The following is a 21,164-nucleotide window of genomic DNA, read 5'->3' on the forward strand; positions in this document are numbered from 1 at the left end:
GATCGCCGCCGCCTGCCCCGGGGTGTCTATTCCTCGCACAACTCACATGCGAGCTCGCACGGAGCTGTCGCAGAAGCCGTCCTCCGTCCCGTTCTTTTCTCCCCCGCCATCCCCTGCCTCCCCTACCTCCGACGCCGCCTTCGGCACCTCCACCGCCGCTAACCCTAACCGAGCACGCCGCCCGTCCACCGCCCACCGGTTGTCCGGCCCCACCCGACCGGCGGCGCTCTCGCACCACCTCGCCCTTCGCCGGCCGAACCGCCGCCCCCCCGGCCCCCTCCTCTTCTATAGCCGGAGGCCAGGGAGCCATCCCAGACCCCGGCAACCCGAAACTTAAAGGCCGCCGCCGCCCACCACCACCCCTGCCGTCGGCGACCTCGCCGGCAGCCGCTCCCCCCACATACTATCTCCGGACCCCGGGCACCCTCACCTCCTAGCTCGCAACCCCTCACCGGCCGCCGTGGCTGGAGAAAGAAGATTTATAGTTCTTCGTCTTGTCAGGAAATCGCATATGCGATGAAATGATTTCCCGCCTGCCCCGCCTCACGTTTTCCCCGGGCGCGGGCCACATCCCCGCGTCCCGCCGGCGACCCCCGCACGAGCGGCGGCGACACGTCACGGCCGTACGTGCGCGTCCCCGCCGTCCGACGGCCACCCTCCACGCGCGCGGAGGAAACCCAGAAAACCCGTGTTCCCCGGGGGCCTCCTCGCAAAAGCGCCGACGCCGTCGGATACGGGTACCTACCTGGGATCCCCACGAAATTAATTGTCGGCCCCGCCCGTATCGTAAATGGTATTTCTCCTTTCCTTTTCTTTTTTCCCCGCGTCCCCTTGGCTGCTCTTCTCCAGTTCTCCTGACCACCTCCGAGGAAGACGCGCATCACCACCGAGGGCGACGAGCGCGTAGGGAAGGAGAGAAAGGGGGAAAAATAAAGGGAAAAATTAATAAAAAAATCGAAACCGCAGGAAAGGACAAAAGGGGTGGGGCGCGAAATACCCTAGGCCACGCGCGATCCCGGCGGCGGGCGCGCCGGCGATCCCCCGCCGGCGCCGGCGCCGGCGCGGGAGAGATGCCGGGGCGGCGCGGCGACATGGGGTACGAGGAGGGGGAGCTCCAGCTAGAGGAGGGCGAGGCGGCCCTCAGCTGCGCGGACGGCTACGGGTACGGCGGCGGCGAGCTCGTTGATATGGACGCGACCACCTACATCGTAAGAGACGCCCTCCGCTCCTTGTTTCGGTTGTTTGCTTTTCCTTTCGGATTGGATGGATGGCGGACGAGCTGGTGGTGTGCGGTTTCCTCCTGGTCTCTGCGACGAGCTGATTGTTGTTTCGCTCGTCGCACCGTTGCAAATTTCGTTCTTTCTTTCTCGTGTTGCGCTGATTGTTTCCAGATCAATTTTACAGTGCAATTCGAGGTGTTTGCTGATTGTTTTTTTCTTCGAATCTAACATGGTTCACCCTTTACCGTGGCTACCGGGTGAACGTGGCTTTTACGGTTTTGCCAGTTAATCGCTGGCCCCAGCGGGGGAATTGGAATTCGGTTAACATGCTAGCTCTAGCTAGCTGGTTCGGGAGGAACCATGTAACGTATTGGGCCCGGCGTTTCAATGTGAACCGGTTCGTGGTTACTTACACAATCCTTGGATCGTAGTACTGCTTTACAGCGATTTTTGGTACCCCTTTGGTGAACTAGGGAGCTTTCAGTGCTAGTTTTAACAGGTCATTGGGAGTATCTCTGACACAACACCTAGGGTTCTGTTACTTGGAAGATGTTAGCTGGTGGTTGGCGGTAGCATGATTTTGAGGTTCATTCACGGGCACAATTTGGTTTCATTTGCTTTGGAATGATCTATTGTTACATGAGCTTTTGGGTAAAAACTCTGCAATGTTATGATGGATTGTGTATCAACAGGATGGAGTGATCAACGTGGTAGTCGATACTATTGTTAACAAGGCCAAGACTTACTGTGCATAGCTCGTGCTGTTTTCTGGTTAAGATTTGAATTTCGTATCTTGCAATATTAGGTTTCCTAGATCATTATCCACATTCTCAATTGGGAAACAGAAGCATGCACCTAAATTTTGATGGTGGATAGAGCAAAAAGGTTTTCAGTTTTCCTGTTCGTCTTGTCTAATTCCACAACAGCTTCTTTTGTCTAATTCCAGACTCCGCACAGTGCGGGAAGCCTGCTGATACTGGGTACACCCTTTTTTTTTACCGTAACACAACTTTAATAATACCATGGTACTGTACGACTAATGAAGTAAAAATAGAAGTATTATCTTTTTCTGATGGTAAATTGTATGAACAGATTCCACTATGGGATCCGTGAACAGATGTCTTAGCTGTATCTACTGTAGCATAAGAAGAACCGTATATTTGCTAGGCCAATGTGCTTTATGATTCTTTTTTTTTCTCGATCTAGACAACAGAAATGGATTTGTATCATCCTAAGAATCATAAAGCACATTATGATTCTTAGGATGATACAAATCCATTTCTGTTGTCTAGATCGGTGCTGTATGAGGATATGGAAATTCTTCTCTGTTTCACTCTGATTTTTTCAGTGGAATTTATTTTTATGTATTCTTATTTTTAATTATTTTTCCTTTTTTTACTGATGTAGTTGTTTTTAGCTTTTTAGCTAAATGCTACATCCGTTCTTAAATATATGACACCATTGACTTTTTCCATTCGTTTGGCCTTTCGTCTTTTCTATAAATGTTTATACAAATACATAAATCTACTGTCAAACTTAATTTGATGACTAATCTAGTGGTATTTATTTTACTTTACTGAACTAATTGAGTAAGTAAATATTGGTTGTCAAACTTTGAAAAAAAAAGTTAGTGGTGGCATATATTTAAGAACGGTGGGAGTAGATTTGTGTGGGGGACTATTACTGCAACAACAAAGTCACTAGTCTAAGCAATTATCAAAAAAAAAAGTCACTAGTCTAAGCAAGTTGGGTTAGGCTAGAATTGAAACCCAACAAGAGCCACATAAACCAAAGAGAAAATGAACGAAAAAAATATTGCAATAGAACTTAATAGTGATACTAACAAGTAGTTAAGGTTTTGGATTTCTAAGCCTTTGTTCTGGCACGTGGATTGCTTGTTTCCATCTGTCTATGCAAAGACTACTGTCATTATGTGTAGAGATTAATACTTTGTCATTAGCAATGCAATATTATATGGTATATTTTTTTTATTCTAGAATTTTGTTCGTCATTCATAACTATTGCTACATTGATATTGCTCACTTTATTGTGCTGCTTGATGTCCCTGTGTGGACGTGTAGTTTTTTTGGGGTTAAAAATACCATATTGTCAGCTATTCATATGTGAAGTCCAGCTTTTAGTTATTATTAAGAGTGAGGGAGTTGATTATGCATCTAACATACGTGGGGAGGTAACTCATGCAAGCTTGTTTGGACTCAAGGGATTTTATTTATTTTTTTATAAGAAAGTTTTGGGGTTCTTACCTCTATAATTATGTAAGTGGATAATCAGTATTTTGAGGGCAGAATTATTCTTGCTGAGTTTATGCTTCACTGCTTCTATAGATAGTTCTGTGCCGAGAAAGGGTGCATTTAACTTTGTTGCTCCATACCTACATACGCTTCAAGAAATATGATTTCTCATTCTATGCATACTTTATATTTTTGGTATACACTCCAATGATACAGCTCTGCCCTTATGGAAATCAACTTTTAAACTTTTACGTACATCCTGGTAAAAGAATAAAGCATGTTGTATTGTTTTCAGGATGAACAAGTTCAAAAATTGTTGGGCCATTTCCGTAAGAAATTTGATGGCCCAATAACTTATGAGAATTTAGGTAAGAGGACAAAAAAATTGCCACCCTGTTTGCTCTGCAGAGTTATTGATGTTTTACTTGCTTATGTGAAAAATCATTCACAATACATAGGGCCGCTATATGGGAAAAGTGGTTCATTCTTGCCAACATACCTGGCCTTTCCTCAGTATAGGAGCCCTGCAGATCCACTGAACCATGCCAGTGCCTCTAGATCACCATATTTGGCAACAGAGGTACACTTCTATAAAGTTTACATATGCTGACTTACTAGGATTACTGCCTAAATGTGACTATTACAATGTACTTTCAGGCTGCACAAAAGCACCATTTTGTTAAGACCAAATTAGACAGCAGCAGGAAAAGTGATTACTATCAAATATCCAATGAGTGCAATGGCAATCTCTCAGGACAGATGTTAAAAAGAGCAATCAATTATTATGAGCAGAAAACACCAAAAATACGTATCAAGGTGAATAACAATAAAAGTTTGGCAAGAAATACTGCTGCTATATACAGTGGTTTGGGCCTTGACATTTCTCCATCTTCATCCACGGAAGACAACCTAGATGGGACTGCTGGGGCTCCGGTGCCTGAAGTTTTGGCTGATGAATCTCCATGTACCATTTTTGAGGTTAAGTTTTGCCCTACTTGTGTTTATCATGGTAAAGGATGATTCTTTTGAGAGTTAAGTAGTTAACGCATTGTGTTGCTTGAACAGATAATGACCTGCCATTTTATTCCTGGAGGTCATTTGCTCTCACCCCTCACAGGAAATGTTCTGGAACTGAGACAAAAGTCTAAAGCTATGATAAAACATGAAGCACCTGAATTTCATGATGGCAAAGCAGAATTGCACAGAGGTCGGGGCCAAACAGTCGCTGCTACGCTGGATATCAAAGATAAGAATGCCAAGGAAGTCAAGTATGATAAAAAGAAAGAAAGGGTTCCCAAATTCAAGAGTTCAAAATGCAGAGTTAACAAATCATCTACTGTGAATAAGGGAACCATGCCTCATGTACAGGATGTTTCGGATGATACTGGTTCAGATTTCTTACCTACGATCATAAAGACAGAACATTCAGTTGAGGCATCTGAAAAATTTACTGGTGGGATTTCAGATCAAATGCAGGGATCAAAGAAGGGTCCATTAAAAGGACACCTTAGTGACAAAAACAAAGACAGTAAGAAAGAAACTTCACTTGATCATGGATTTTCAGATAAAATCAGTTATGATTCTGAAGAGTACAACAATCAACATTCTATCAGTTCTAGTCACCTTGAAAGCATTCCTAGCAAAACTTTGTCGCTGGAGTGGGACAAGGAAAAAGTAGTGCATGTAAAACAGGAAGTATCTCAGTGCAAAAGTAAGGAAATGAGAAGCCTGTTTGGTGAAGAATCCGTGGATATCATGGAAGGTAATGTTGATAGAAATTATTCAGGACTGATAAAAGGGAAGAACAAGAAAGTTTCCTCTTCGGAAGCTGCCCTGTCTGTGAAGAAGCTCAAGTTCAAGGCGCAGAAACAATTGAATGAAGACAGAGACAGAAAATCTTATGGTGAAGATCAAGATTATGCTTTAGACCATAGAATTGATTTGGCTAATTCATATCCAAAAGATAAGAGTGTGAAGCTTGATAAAAAAACCATTTTATTTGGGGAGCCTGGTACCAAATCAGGAGTTGGAAATGATGGTGAGCTCAAGATCTCTACCTTGTATGATAACAAATCAGATCCTTTGCCATTAGTATATAGGAATGGGACTGCAGAATCATCCACAGCCCTGACTGTGCCAGCACCTATTGTAATAAATGAACAATGGGTGTGCTGTGACAAGTGTGAGAATTGGCGCCTTTTACCCTATGGGATGAATCCAGATATACTTCCCAAAAAATGGCGGTGTAGCATGCAGAGTTGGCTGTAAGTCCATTCACTCTATTCATTTCTTGCAAGTACTGTTATATGTGTTGTTTTGTATAAGCATGTTTATTTCGATATTTGGTACATATTGTAGGCCTGGAATGAATAGCTGCAAAATAACTGAAGATGAGACCACAAGTGCCCTTCGTGCTCTTTATATGGTTCCTGCACCTGAAAATAATATTAAGGATGGTGGTCATGATGCTACGGCAGGCATAGTCGCAGCTATTGCTCCAACTTTTAACGGAAATATACAGTACATCAGTATATCAGGGAAGTTGAAAGGTTCCCATGATGGAGCCAATGTAGGAAATGCTTTTGACTTGGCTGATATGTCAAAGCCCTCAAAGGAGCCACATGTTCCTTCTAGTAGAAAAACTGATGGTGTTGATTGCTTCGCTAAACTCAAGGAAAAAGGGAAGGTAGCAGAATCATCAGATAAAGGTGAATCACCTAAAGTATTGTGAGGTTTACTAATACCTTTCTCTTATTTTGATTCTAATGGTTTACATGTCTGCAGGAAAAATTGTTGAAAAAAATCAGTCAAATCTAATGAGGAGTAGTGTAGGAGTTGATCGTGATAACCTGAGAGCATCAAAGAAAATGAAGAAAGAATCTAATGGCCCTGTGGTGAAGCTTCAGCCCTTGGATTTTGATATCAGCAAAAGTAGTCCTGCCAATGTGACTCTGAAAGACATGCAGAAGCGTAGTGGTATTTCACCTGGCATGGGAAAGTATGGTTCATCTTCATCAGGTAAACATTCGCATGGTGAAGACAAAGGTTTTTCGGATGGGGTCATTAAAACATCAGACGCAGAAAATTCTGGTCTTCCAGATTCGTCTATTAAGAAGAGAAAATTGAAAAGAAGGCAGTCAAGCCAGCATGATCTTGACCCGGGGCGTAGCAACACTGACAGAAATGTAAAGCAAAATATTATTGGAACCAGTGTTGTGAAGAAAAAACCCATGCCAGAACTGAAGTTGTCAAAGACAGATAGGACAGCGGCTCATTCTAGAGACACATTTGCTGAAACTGATGATGATAGAATATCTGCTGACAAAGAGTGTTTAAGTGAGCAAAATCAAGAAAATACCTGTTTCCAGTATCCATTGCTCTCTGAAAGTTCCACAAGGAGGAATGATTGTCATGCCCAAACATCTACAGCGACCACTTCGAGTTCATCCAAGGTGTCTAACTCCTACAAGTGTAAAGTTGTTTTTCAGGAAACAAGGGCCTCACCTGTAGATTCAGTTTCTTCTTCACCCTTGAGAACTTCAGATAAGAATCCTTTGGATAGACATAGAAGCTCTTCACAGGCAGAAGCAGAAAATGTGCATTCTCAGGAGTCAGGGAAGAAAGGTTCTTCATGCTCCAACAGAAACACCGCCGTTGGATCTGATTCCGATCAAGCGAAGGCTCATGTTTCTGGTTTATTTAATGGAGACACAGGCCATCATGTTCAGAATGATAGGGAGTTGCTGAAAGATAAACAAGACTTGACGAATGCATGCCTTATAAACAAGTGTTCTGGGCTCAGTATTAAAAATGTCCAGTTGAATCCTGAACGTAAAGTTAATCGAGATGCCCTTTCGTTACATGATCAAAAGCAACCAACAAGCCGACAGAATGGAAAAACGCCACCCCATTTTGATTCAAACCGAAGCGACCACACAAACTTGACTTATGGAAATATTAAGCCTGATAATATACCACATAATGACCTGAAAATAAATCCATCTACAGTCAAAGGAAACAAGCAGCAGCAATTATTAAACAATGCATCAAATGGTGATGCCTCTTCAAAGGAAAACCAAATAGTAAAGTCTGTTATTGAAAATTTGGAAACTAGGAAGCAAGTAACTGTTGATGGTGATGCTTCAAATCTAACAAATGCTTCTGTTCTGCTGAAGGAAGCTCGAGATTTGAAGCACTTGTCTAAACGTCTGAAGGTTCGATTCCTCAGAACATTTTTTAATTCACTGTTCTTCCTGTTCAAATCATGTGTCTTATTGCAGGGAAAAGGGGATGACTTTGACAGTACAACCATGTGCTTTGAGGCGGGTCTGAAATTTCTCCATGTTGCTTCTCTATGGGAGGGTCCAACTGTTGATAGCTCCAAACAAGGGGATTCTGTACAAGCTATGAAACTATATTCTGAAACAGGAAACCTTTTTGTGTAAGAAACATCCTTACGGCTTTATTTCTTTATGGGGCAGACCACAGCCAATCTATCAACTCTTTAAGTTTAATTACCATTTCTTAATGATAGTTGTGCCTGTTGTGCTGAGTTTAACATAGATTTTTGTTTTGTTTAACGGAAAGTTGATTAGATTGGTTGAGGACCATTTTACAAACGATGGCTTTCTAAAGGGATACCTGTTATGAACTGAGCCAAGCTTGGTTGGTCGAGGTTTTGTGATGTATGTTGGGTGCCATTCCATCTTAATAAAAAAGTTGCCTTGCTCCTCCTAGGCTGGTCTCTGAAAAAGTAGATACCTTTGGTTCTAGACTTTAGTATGTTAGAACTTCCATTGTAAGCCTTTGTCGCCTACGTGCCATAGTTTAATTTAACTGTCATTATGGTACTTATTTCTTTAACTCCTATGTGCATTATCATTTGGTGCTTAGGTGGTATGGTTCACTAATCTCTCTCTGTTGGCTTTGTTGTATTCAACAGATTCTGCGCTTCAGAATTTGAGAGACTTAAGAAAATGGCGAATGCTGCATTGGCATATAAATGTGTAGAAGTGGCATATATGAAGGCAGCTTTCTTTAAACATCCTGGTGCAATTAAAGATAGGCAGGCATTGCAGGCAGCATCTTTGATGGTTCCTCCAGGTTTTTTTTTTCACGTACACTTTAGCTCATGTATTTGCATAATCATTTGAATATATCTTAAGCCATTAGGGTCGTTACGACCTGTTTGGTTTGAGGAATGGCCTCCTTTGGGTTATCCCAGTATGGGAATATAGATTGAACTTATTATCTATTGGAAAAAGTCCAGTTTACACCCTCGAACTATCACAAAAGTCTGATTTTCATCCTTCAACTATAAAACCGGATAACGGAGGCTATCAAACTGTCGAAACCGGGCAAGTTTGGCCCTTAGGTTGGTTTCAAAGGAGGTTTTTTAATTTTGTGAAATGAAAAATATTCGAATTTAAACTAAAAATTCTTAAGTAATTCATTTTATATCAGAAAAATATGAAACTAGTACAATTTTTTTTAAAAACGCAATGTATCTATTGGCACTCTACTTCTCAGTTATCTGGATCCAATTTGTCCATATTATAAGTTTCATTTGCTTGTAGTTATGCCTATTATTTTTTAGTAAATAAGATTCACATAGATTATTAATAGTCCCCCTTGCTTAGCTCTTCCTCTAACGGGCTGTTGGGTAACAAGTGAGTAAGGCCTAGTAGAACGTCCATGAATTTTTTCATCAACTTGATGAATTAATTTTAAGATATAGGACTTCCCTATTAGAACAGGCTGTTCGAAGGGATCTCTTGTTCTTCCATCAAATATTCTGCTTTTTCCAGGGTACTCGGGTTCAAATACCCATGGATTTTTTGTTTGTTTACTAGCTTCATATAATTCTGAAAACACAACTTTTCTTGAAGCCTCTTGCTCATTGGGGATAAAGTCGCCGGAAGACACGGGAATAAGGGGATCATTTCAAAATTTTTGCCTAGACAAGATATGCCCTATTTGCAAGATGGAACACCTATTGATATGGTCTTCAATCCCTTAGGAGTACCCTCACGAATGAATGTGGGACAAATATTTGAAAGCTCGCTCGAATTAGCAGGGGATCTGCTAAAGAAACATTATAGAATAGCACCCTTTGATGAGAGATATGAGCAAGAGGCTCCAAGAAAAGTTGTGTTTTCGGAATTATATGAAGCTAGTAAACAAACAAAAAATCCATGGGTATTTGAACCCGAGTACCCTGTACATTTTTCGAAAAATTTTGGTACCCGTTCATATTTTTCTGACTTAAAAATGAATTAGTTTTGATTTTTTAGATCTAACTAGAATTAGAATTGTTAATTTTTTTAAAACACAAAACCACCTTTGAAACCAGTAAACCACCCCAAGGGCCAAACTTTTCCAGTTACAATAGTTGGATGGCCTCCATTATCCGACTTTGTAGTTGAAGGTTGAAAATTGGACTTTTGTGATAGTTGGAGAGTGTAAACTGGACTTTTCCGTTATCTGTTTTATCAGTAATGTGATGGATCCATTCTCAAACCAAACTGGATTTAGAATGATCATACATGCTTCAAAACAAACTGTTTTATCTGAGGACCTGATCTGTTTTATATTCTATCATAAGTTAGGAAACATCATTTTCAAGAACTTGTGTTGGAGAACTTATATTTTTGTGCTCTTGACTAGTTAGGTGCTTAGCGCATTATGTAGGAAGTAGGAAGTAAAGTAAGTTTCCTAATGATTCTCTAATTTCATCCTTACACATGTTTTGGTGAATCTCGTATCAAATTTTGATCACGTCTCTTGCTCATAAAGGTAGATGCCTAATGTGGCTTTCAGCTGCATGAAACAATGTAAATCTTCATTTGTTTTGCTGTGAGATAAATGCAATTAAGTTTATCATCCATTTTTTTGTTTATATGGTTAACATTCTGATTCTTAAATTTTTCTCTCTTTTTCTAGCTGAGTCTCCATCATCTTCTGCTTCAGATATCGATAACTTAAATAACCAGAGCACAGTTGCTAAGGCTGTTTCTGCATGGGGCGTATACTCTCCTCAGATTGCTAGCAATCCCATATCTCGGAACAATCATCACTTGATGGGATTGCTTTCCTATGTAAGTTCTTGGTGTCATTTTCAGTTTTATTGCTAGGATTTGCCTGTGTGCTTAATCAAGAAATATGAACGCCATCCACAACTTATTTTCTCTTTCTCTCTGTTTCTTTTTTATGGAGAGAATAATGGCTTGTATTCCTCCAAACCCTAGAAGGGTGGGATATATAGATCTTATACATGGGTCTCTAGATGGGCCTCTATACATGTGCTCAATATACTCCAACACCCCCCCGCAGTCTGAACTACCGGCGCAGCGGTGTTCAAGACTGGACAACAAGAAAGCTAACACCCCCCGCAGTCTGAACTACCGACGCAGCGGTGGTCAAGACTGGACAAGAAGAGAGTACAAAGGGCAAATACCCCCGCAGCCACAACTAGCCACCGGCTACGTTGAGGCGGGATCGAAACTCCGAGAAGGTCGAGGAGGGCAGCACCTTGGTGAAGATGTCAGCAAACTGGGAGGTAGTCGGGACATGGAGTACCTGAACATCGCCGATTGCGACTCTGTCGCGCATGAAGTGTAGGTCGATCACGTGCTTCGTCCGCTGATGCTGGGCGGGGTTGGTGGAGAGATACACGGCGCTGACGTTGTCGCAGTAGACGAGCGTGCTCTTGGCGAGCGGGCTGTGGAGCTCCGCCAAGAGCTGTCCTAGCCAGGACGCCTCCGCCACGCCATTAGCGACAGCCCGGTACTTCGGCTCGGCACTGGAGCGGGAGACAACCGGCTGCCGCTTGGACGACCAGGAGACCAGGTTGCCGCCCAGGAAGACGGCGTAGCCGGAAGTGGAGCGACGAATGTCCGGACAGCCAGCCCAGTCAGCGTCGGTGTAGACCACCAGCTCAGCAGAGGACGAGCGGTGAAGCACCAGGCCGAGCTCCACAGTGCCACGGACGTACCGGAGGAGACGCTTCAGCGCAGCAAGGTGTGACTCCCGGGGATCATGCATATGGAGACAGGCCTGCTGAACAGCGTAGGTGAGGTCCGGCCTGGTGAAGGTGAGGTACTGCAAAGCGCCGGCCAGACTCTGGTAGGCAGTAGGGTCAGCCACCGGATCACCCAGATCAGCAGACAGCTTCGCCTGAGTGTCGACAGGAGTGGAGCAGGGCTTGCAATCAGTCATCCCAGCCTGCTCCAGAATATCGAGTGCGTACTGCCGCTGGTGAAGGAGAAGACCAGACGGGCGAGGCTCAACAGTGACGCCCAAGAAGTGGTGGAGCTGATCTAGATCCTTCATAGCAAACTCCTGCTGCAGAGAGGAGATGACACTCTGAAGTAGCTGCTGACTGGAGGCTGTGAGCACAATGTCATCGACATAGAGCAGCAGATATGCAGTCTCATCCCCACGGCGGTAAATGAAGAGAGACGTGTCGGACTTGCCTCGGTGAACCCCAATGTCAGCAAGAACGTGGCGAACCGAGAGTACCAAGCCCGAGGAGCCTGTTTCAGACCATAGAGAGACTTGTTGAGCCGGCAGACCATATCCGGACGACTCGAGTCCACAAATCCCGCTGGCTGAGAGCAGTAGACAGTCTCTGAGAGAGTGCCGTGAAGAAACGCATTCTTCACGTCCAGCTAGTGCACAGGCTAGGAGCGCGAGAACGCAAGCGAGAGGACCGTGCGCACCGTAGCGGGCTTCACCATTAGACTGAAGGTCTCGTCATAGTCCACACCAGTGGCGGAACCAGGATTGAGTTGAACCCCGGGCCGAGTTTTAAATATAGTTGTGACAAAAACCAGACGTCGACAAACTCATAGTTCAAAAAATACACGAGAACATAATGGAAGTTCAAAAGATACACGAGAACATAATGGAAAGATAGAAAACATACAACAAATGTCATCGCGAAGTAGTATATTTATTCTTCTTCAGCAATTTTTTGGGTTTCTTCAGCAATTTTTTGGGCCGAACCCCAGGCCATGGCCCGGGTGGCCCGGGGTGTACCTCCGCCACTGGTCCACACCAGGTCGCTGAGTGAACCCCCGAAGAACCCAGCGAGCCTTGTAGCGCTCCAATGTGCCATCAGCCCGACACTTATGCGTCCAGATCCACTTGCCAGTCACCACATTGCAACCAGACGGACGCGGCACGAGGTCCCATGTCTGGTTGGCAAGAAGAGCCGTGTACTCCTCTACCATCGCGCGGCGCCAGTGAGGATCCGCCAAGGCGTCGCGGACAGAGGAGGGTACCGGAGAGACCCGCGGCTCTCTCTCGGTGGCGGAGAGAGTCGCGGCCTGAGACGCCATCCGCCGAGTCACCATGGGATGAATATGCCGAGGATCCCGATGGATGACTGGCGGGTGGTACACCTCCGGCTCGGCTCGAGAGGGAGCCGGAGGCGGTGGCGGCGGCGGCGACGGCTCCGGTGTAGGCGTCGTAGGAGCCTCCGGAGCAGGAGGCGGCGCCGGTGTCGACGCCGAGCGGCGCCGGTACACCTGCACCGGCTGAGCGTATCGCGCAGGGGCAGGGGAAGGCACCGGGTCCGCGCGCGGCACGACCGGAGGTCCGGGGGCCGCGCGTGGCGCGACCGCGGGCACCGGGCCGCGCTCGGCGCAGCAGGGATCACCGGAAGCGGTGCCGGTGCGCCGGGAAAACCTGCAGGAAAAGGACAGACAGGTAACGGTGGCTGAACTACCGGGTCAGTCGGAAACAAAGACTCCAGCTCGGGGTCAGGAGAAGGTGTGGAGGAGGTGGAGTAGGGGAAATCCGACTCGTCAAAGACGACGTGTCGGGAGATAAGAACGCGGCGAGAGGTGAGGTAAAAGCATCGGTACCTCTTGTGGTCAGGGGAGTACCCGAGGAACACACAACGAGTCGAGCGGGGCGCCAGCTTGTGAGAAGCGGTGGCGGAGGTGTTAGGGTAACACGCACACCCGAAGACCCGAAGGTGGTCGTAGCGAGGAGGGGTACCGAAGAGAGCGTGGTGTGGAGTGGGAGCAGGAGAAGCAGTGGACGGAAGGCAGTTGAGCAGTTAGGTGGCGGTGTGGAGGCTCTCAGCCCAGAAGCGCGGGGGCAGAGAGGCCTGGATCAGATGGGTGCGCACGACGTCGTTCGTCGTGCAAATCATCCGCTCAGCCTTGCCGTTCTAAGGAGAGGTATACGGACAAGACATACGCAGCTGAACACTCCGATAGAGGAAGAAGGAACGGGAGGTGGAGTTATCGAACTCCCGCCCGTTGTCACACTGGACGGCTTTAACGGTGAGGCCGAACTGAGTGGACACCCAAGCAAAGAAGTGGAGATTGGGGAAGGTCTCAGACTTGGCGCGCAAAAGGAAAGTCCAAGAGTAATGAGAAAAATCATCACCAATGACCAGATAATATTTATATCCAGACATGCTGAGTACAGGAGATGTCCACAGGTCAGTGAATAAGATCAAAAGCATGCACAGCATGCGAAGAAGAAAACGGAAGTCTAACATGACGACCTAACTGGCACGCATGACAGAGGTGCTCAGCAGGAGCCCTAGGACATGGAACATCGGTACTACGACTGATCTGAGCCAAAACGTCGCGGCCGGGGTGACCAAGCCGGCGGTGCCAGGTGGTGGAAGAAGGCGTCACGGCAAAAGCAGTAGACGAAGAAGTCGAAGATGGAGCAGCGGAAGCAGGAAGCCGAAGAGTGTAAAGGGGCCCCGTGCTGTCACATCTGAGGAGCGGACGCCGGGAAGCCGAATCCTTCACAGTAAGACCAGAAGAGTCAAATTCGATAGAACAGGAGTTGTCAGCAGCAAACTGGCGAATGGAAAGAAGATTGTGAACCATTTGAGGAGCAACAAGAACATTAGGAAGACGAGCAGAACCCACGGCGGTGACAGGAAGGCAAGACCCATCACCAACCATGATAGAAGAGGGACAAGAGGGGTGTGGGGTCGGACAGAAGAGAGGATACCGGCATCAGGAGTGGTGTGGAACGAAGCACCCGAGTCGGCGATCCACTCGGTGCTACCCGGCAGCGTCAGTCCCATGGTGCTGAAGGACTGCGCCATAGCGGCCTGGTCCCACCCCCCAGGCCAGGTCGGCTGCTGGCTGGGCTGAGCGGGCGGGGTCCAGTACGGCGCGGAGAAGGGAGTAGCACTGGTGAACATGGCCGCCGGCTGGAGCTGAGGACGAGGCCCCCCCTCCCAGACTCTGGAACGGCCACATCGAGATGCGCCCTGACCATGGGTTGCTGAAGGATGGCCAGGGCGTACCTCCAGGGGCAGGGGCAGGGGCAGGAGCGGGAGTCGGAGGAGTCGGCGCGCCCCGACGGCCCCCACCGGTACCGGTACCCCCAGAAGCAGGGCCACCACCACCACCACGTCCCCCCCCGCCAACGACGTCCACGCCCCCCCCCCCCACCTCCGGTCTGCTCGGCGGGAGCAGCACCAAGGAGAGAGGTGGCAGGGGTGGCGGAGGAAACCGGTGGAGCAGCGACGAGCGCGATGGAGGTGGACGAGGGCGATCCGGGCGCGAGACCTCGGGTGATCTCCTCGAGGGCGAGGTCGTCCCGGACCTGCAGGAAGGAGGGGAAGGGCCTCTGGCGGGCGATCTAGCTCTTTAGGTGGTCATAGGTGCTGCTCAGGCCCCGCAGGACATTGAGCACCAAGACCCGATCGGACACCGGATCCCCGAGGTCGTGAAGAGCATCGGCCATGCCCTTCATCTGCCGGCAGTACTCGCCAACGGAGAGGTCCCCCCTGCACGAAGGTGCGGAAGGTGGCATCGAGCTGGAGGGCGCGGTACTCGGCGTTGCGAGGAACTGCCCCTCGAGCGCCACCCAGGCCTGCCGCGCGGTGCCGCCGTGGGTCCTGACGAGATCTTGAAGATCTAGGGAGATGGTCCCGAAGATCCAGGACATGGCGACGCTGTCGAGGCGCAGCCACGCCACATCCTGCGCCTCGATCGACGTGTCGAGGAGGACGTGGTCGTCGAGGGCGTAGCGGCGGAGGGCGAGCAGGACCTGGTCCCGCCAGCGTCCGTAGGAGGAGGACGTCGGGTCGAGGATGACGGTGACCAGGGCCCTGATGTTCTGGACGCCGGCGGCCTGGAGGTGGAGCTGGGCGACCATGAGGTCGGTTGGGTCGTACCGGGCTCCAGATCCAGCGGGCGGGGCACGGCGGGAGGAAGAGGCACCGGGCTCGGAGTCGACGGGCAGCTGGCGAGAGGAAGCGCTCCGCCTCGGTGACCCGGAGAGCGGAGGCGTCAGCCGCGGCGCGCTCGCGCTCCCAGGCGAGGGCAGCCACGCGGACCCGCTCCTGGGCCGCTGAAGCCTCCGACTTGGCGGCGAGGAGGGCCGCGGCGAGAGCGGCGTCGGCCTGCTGCACGCGGAGGGCGGCGGCGGCGAGCGGCGCATCCGCGGGCGACATCCCCAGCCCCCGCACCCGCGCCAGCAGAGGCTGCGTCGGGCAGGGGGCCCTGCTGGGCGGCGGCGGCGGCGGCCGCGGCAGTCTGCTGGGCCGCGGCCTGCTGGGCAGTGGCGGCGGCCGCGGCAGCTGTGCCCGCGGCTCCCCCAGCGGCTGCCCCTGCTGCGGCGTCTGGCGCTGGCTCAAGGAGAGCCAGCGCGGCGGCCGGGCCGCGCCAGGCCGGCAGGGGCCAGGCGGCAGCGGCAGCAGAGGAGGGAGGCCATGCGGCGGTGGTGGATCCAGCAGCGGCTGCAGCGCGGGGGAAGCCGGATCCGGCGGCGCCAGAGGAGAATCCGGCGCCGGAGGCGGCGGATCCAGCGGCGCCAGAGGCAGGGGAGCGCCCCGCGGCAGAGGCAGGCCAGGTGACGGCCGCGCCAGAGGCAGAGGCCGCGTCGGCGCCAGCAACAGAGGGGAGAGAAGGGAAGGAGGAGAGGGGAGGAGGCACCGGCGGCCGGCCATGGCCGGCGGCGGCGGCGGCTGGTGGAGGTTGGGAGGAGGAGGAGGAGGCTAGGCTAATGATACCATGATGGAGAGAATAATGTCTTGTATTCCTCCAAACTCTAGAAGGGTGGGATATATAGATCCTATACATGGGCCTCTGTATACTCCAACACTTTTAAATGCATCAATCATCTCTCAGAAGCTTTTGATGTGTAATTTGTTAGCAGTAACCTTTTATGTGCGTGTATCTGTCCTGGTACTTGCTATTGCTAGTGTCCTGGTACTTGCTATTGCTAGTGACAATACAATCATGTCAGTAATAGCTGTAATTATTAGCTTTCAATCTCAAGCCTTATTGTAGCTCTTGGCTGTTCATAAGTAGAGAAGAAAGCAGAAAAGGCAGCAAGCAATTGCATCACCAAACTGCTGTGTATGTGTGTGCCTTGTGTGAATGTGTTCGGGGGACCTGTTGGAGCCTTCTTGGCTTACATAATTATAGAAAATTTTTGCTGGCTGGCGCAAAAGGACTTAGTGTTTTGGTTGTTGCTGGCCCTACTTACTGGCTGACAGCCTTGATCAAATTAGTGGTGGTTTCTCCTATAATTTCTCTTGGGCGCCTATGTAACCTGATGAACCCCTTTGGGCTGTGGTGTGTGTGGCGTGCATTGTACAGCTTTTGTGGCCTTTTTGCCCTTCCCTTAATGCAATGATGTGCAGCTCTCCTGCATATTCGAGAAATTTTCTTTTTGGAAATTACAGGACACTGTTAAGTGAATAATCATCTAGCTACTGAAATAGGTTCCAGACATTTGGTTAAAGTCAGAACATGTGATGTTTCTGTTCCACATCACTCTTTTGACTTGACTCTCATATAGATCAACGATTTCAATGGAACCCCTTTCCAGAAAATGTATCTGGGCACTTGTTTGCATCTGCGGTTCTGCATGTCCTTTTTGTCTTTGCTATGCATCTAGATATACGTTATGTCTATGTGCATAGAAAATTTATGAATGTAGAAAAGCTGAAATAACTAATAATTTGGGACGGAGAGAGTATTATCAAAATCATCAATCTGTTTGATTGATATGTATAAATTGGCTTATTTTCTAATTCAGGTGTTCACTAGTTATTTGTTCCTCAGATAATCCACAGCTGATGTCCCTTGGCTTTGTATTGTGAGCTTGTTATAATTTCATGAAATGGTGCAGACAATAGAGCATGAATCTTCTATTCATGACCTGTCAGTTACCATTTCATTTCTTGAGTGTATTTTTCATTTTACAGGCAGAGGACATAAATAATGCATTCGAGGGAACCAGAAAATCGCAAAATTCATTTTCTGCTTATCTTTCTGGTACTGGAAAGGGTAAGGTGAATGGTGTTTATCTTGTGAGGGAAGTACTTGATTTCAGTTTTCATGACGTCAAGGGATTGCTGCAACTGATTCGTCATTCACTGGAGTGTATCAACCATGGAAGTGTTAAATAGTAGAACGAAAATACTTCCTGTGAATAAAGATCTATTATGGCAAGCTTTGGCAATTGTGCTACATTGGTACCTCCAAGGCTCAAATATGGATGTACAGATAAAACAAGATCAGAGAGTAAATGTCTGAATGGAAAGGATTCACGCTGCCTTCTCTTTTGGGGTGATCATTTGGACCAGTTCAGACTGCCAAAATATTATTTTACCAAGTCTACTTTTGTCGCCTGAAAGTATTTCTTGCTGATGATCATTTGACTAGTGAACTGGCAAAGGGGATACGAATAAGTAGCCTGCAGATGTAAATTGCTACATCCACCATTCTTTGTTTCCATGTCCTGTGAGTGACCAAATCCAAGTTTTGAATTTGAATCTAATCTACATCTGTTGCAACGGTAAGAAATATTATGCAGTATATTTTGTTGTTTGGAATCTTGCCCCTGTACAGTAATAGTAGGCGAAGAAAGACATGCCACTATGGATCATCCTGAACTAGTAACCCCTCAAGTGACTTGCTCATTTTGTGTTTGTTTTCATGAAATGAAATGCCGCATATTTATTTTTTATTGATTATTGTATGTGGGCGGCCTGGTGTAAGTGGTAGTGCTTGCTGCTTGTGAACCGAGAGATCACAGGTTCGAGCGGTGGTCTCTACATATTGCACGGTGTGTGGGAAAGACCTCCCGCAAATAACCTCCCCCAGACCCCGCACAGTGCGGGAGCCTACGGCACTGGGTACATCCTTTTTTTTATTGTATGTGGGCCCAAATATCATGTACCGAGTAAAGATCCTTTCATAGATGTCCACTCCTTCAGACAATTTGTTTATTTACAGATGTATTCTTCATTTCATTTACAGATGTATTCTTGATTTCAGTTTTGGAGATGCACTGGTAGTGTGAAATTTTCGAAGTTACAGAGGTTCGATGAGGCTTATATATAGCTGTGTATATAGGACCAATCATCGGTGTTTCCTTCCCTTTTTCTCGATACCTGTGTATATTATACGAGAAAAAAGGAAACAATTTTGTCATGATTTTTGCTTAATGATTGTAATTGTTCAGGTGTTTTTTTAGGGGTAATTGTTCTGGTGTTGCAAAATTGGTTCTTTGGTGGCCTGGGGAAAGCTGGTCCAGTCAGACTATTAGATTGCTAGTTTTCAGTATTTGATTTATTTTTTTATTATGGAGCTAACCTAACAACAAATGACGATGGCGCAATCTGCTGCTGATCTGAGTGTTGTTTGGGGGTCCTGCTTGAGCACTGCCTGGGAAGTTATGTAAATGCCCGTGCTGCTAATGAAAAGAGAGGTTTCGTTTCCATTCTGCAATGGTCCTTTATTCAGAGTGCTTTGTTTAGATGTTCTGGTTCTACATTCAGAGGTATACAGCTCGAAGTCTTGTTTCTGTTGTGAATTTTGTTTGATCTTTTCTCTGGTGATGAGACTCTGTAATATAGCTTGGGGGTCCTCTGCTTGAGCCCCACAATCTTTTGTGTAACCCGTTGTGGTGCTCCAAAGAGTAGCGTCTCTTGTTTGCCACACCAGAGAACTCTTTTTTTATAATGGAGATAACACCAGAGAACTTATTGAAAGCAGGAATATTGGGAGACAAGGCTGGATTGATTAACTGTGATACACATACACGGGTGTACATTATATAGGAAAGAAACCCTAGGGATGGTTTATAGAAACAGCACCAATCATGCGATCCTTGCCTAATCTACAATCAATACCATAAAAACCCTAGGCAGCACAAGACAGCAAGGCCGGGGCGCCAAAGCCCACACGGGCTGGCCCATTAACCCATTTTAACAAGCTCTTGCAATTGGAATGTTAGCCACTCTACACATTCAGACTGGATCTGAACTCCGTAAATACCTAAGTGGGAAGATCTTTGGTGAAGATGTTGGCATACTGGGACAAAGTTGGGACATGCAAGACACGAACATCACCAATAGCGACATGCTCTCGGACAAAGTGGAGATCAATCTTGATGTGCTTCGTGCGCTGATGTTGCACCGGGTTGGAGGACATGTATACAGCGCTGATGTTGTCGCAGAAGATCATCGTAGCGCAGCGAAGGGGACCATGGAGCTCAGCCAAGAGTTGCGCAGCCAAGATGCCTCAGCAACGCCATTCGCCACTGCGCGATACTCAACCTCAACATTGGATCCGGAGACGGTGTTCTGACGCTTCAAGGACTGAGAGATGAGGTTAATCACCGAGAAACACAGCATAGCCCGAGGTGGACTTGCGCGTGTCGGGACATCCAACCCAATCAGCATCAATGTAGACAACAAGATCCGGTGTAGACGATGGTCGCAGCAGAAGGCCCAGATGAAGAGTGCCTTTGATGTAACGAAGAATGCGCTTCAAAGCCAACAAGTGAGGCTCCCGAGGATAGTGCATGTAAAGACATACTTGCTGAACGGCGTAAGCAATATCTGGCCGAGTGAAGGTTAAATACTGGAGAGGGCTTGCAAGACCCCTGAAATTAGATGCATCTGCAACAGAATCACCATCAACTGCCATCTTCGGATGTGTATCGACCGGAGTAGAGCACAGCTTGCAATCGGCCATGCCAGCACGATCCAAAATATCCACCATGTACTATCGCTGAGAGAAGCATGCCATCACCAGAGCGCTGAACCTGCATGCCCAGAAAGTGATGCAGCTCACCGAGGTCCTCCATGGAGAATTCACGCTGTAAAGCTTCAATAATCCGACGAAGAAGCCTGGTGGAGGAGGCGGTAACGACAACATCATCAACATCAACATACAGTAGCATATAGACTATATCTGATCCGTGCTGGAAGACAAAGAGAGACGAGTCTGACTTGGCTTCAACAAATCCAATAGACAGTAGATAGCTTGCAAAGCGACTGTACTAGGCCCAGGGAGCCTGTTTCAACCCACACAAAGACTTGTTGAGGCGGCAAACATAGTCTGGATGGATGGAGTCATCGAATCCATTAGGCTGCACACAGTAGACGGTCTCAATCAGAGTGCCATCAAAAAGGAATTCTTCACATCGAGCTGGTGCACCGGCCAGCGGCTGAAGAGAGCTAGGGAAAGCACAATGCGAAGTGTGGCTGGCTTGATGACCGGGCTGAATGTCTTTGAAAAATCCACACTAGGCCGCTAGGTGAAGCCTCGAAAGACCCAGCAAGCCTTGTATCGCTCAAGTGATCCGTCAGCACCGAGAACTTGTGCTTGAAGATCCACTTCCCTGTAACCACGTTGGCCCGAGGTGGGCGCGGCAGGAGGTCCCAGGTGTTGTTCTTCAAAAG

The 21,164-nt window shown here is 47.6% G+C and overlaps 1 protein-coding gene across 5 annotated transcripts; it reads left to right on the forward strand.

Moving 5' to 3' along the window:
* Positions 1 to 819: 819 nt before the first annotated feature.
* On the forward strand, positions 820 to 19,195 carry LOC120665705 (cysteine-tryptophan domain-containing zinc finger protein 5). Of its 5 annotated transcripts, none has more exons than XR_005671285.1 (12): positions 821 to 1,208; positions 3,768 to 3,840; positions 3,931 to 4,052; positions 4,130 to 4,450; positions 4,538 to 5,736; positions 5,831 to 6,180; positions 6,257 to 7,686; positions 7,753 to 7,913; positions 8,415 to 8,575; positions 10,415 to 10,569; positions 17,676 to 18,268; positions 18,733 to 19,195. XR_005671285.1 is itself a non-coding variant. In XM_039945362.1 (11 exons), the coding sequence occupies exons 1-11, from the start codon at positions 1,071 to 1,073 to the stop codon at positions 17,877 to 17,879; spliced, it is 4,314 nt and encodes a 1,437-aa protein (XP_039801296.1). In that variant the 5' UTR covers positions 821 to 1,070; the 3' UTR covers positions 17,880 to 19,195. The 5 variants fall into 5 exon arrangements, 2 of the variants coding, with proteins under 2 accessions (XP_039801297.1, XP_039801296.1); XR_005671286.1 differs by having other exon boundaries at positions 18,751 to 19,195; XR_005671287.1 differs by lacking the exon at positions 10,415 to 10,569 and having other exon boundaries at positions 820 to 1,208; positions 18,751 to 18,955.
* Positions 19,196 to 21,164: the final 1,969 nt, after the last annotated feature.

This window comes from Panicum virgatum, chromosome 3N, assembly GCF_016808335.1.
Source record: "Panicum virgatum strain AP13 chromosome 3N, P.virgatum_v5, whole genome shotgun sequence".
In the NCBI taxonomy this organism is placed as follows: Eukaryota; Viridiplantae; Streptophyta; class Magnoliopsida; order Poales; family Poaceae; genus Panicum; species Panicum virgatum.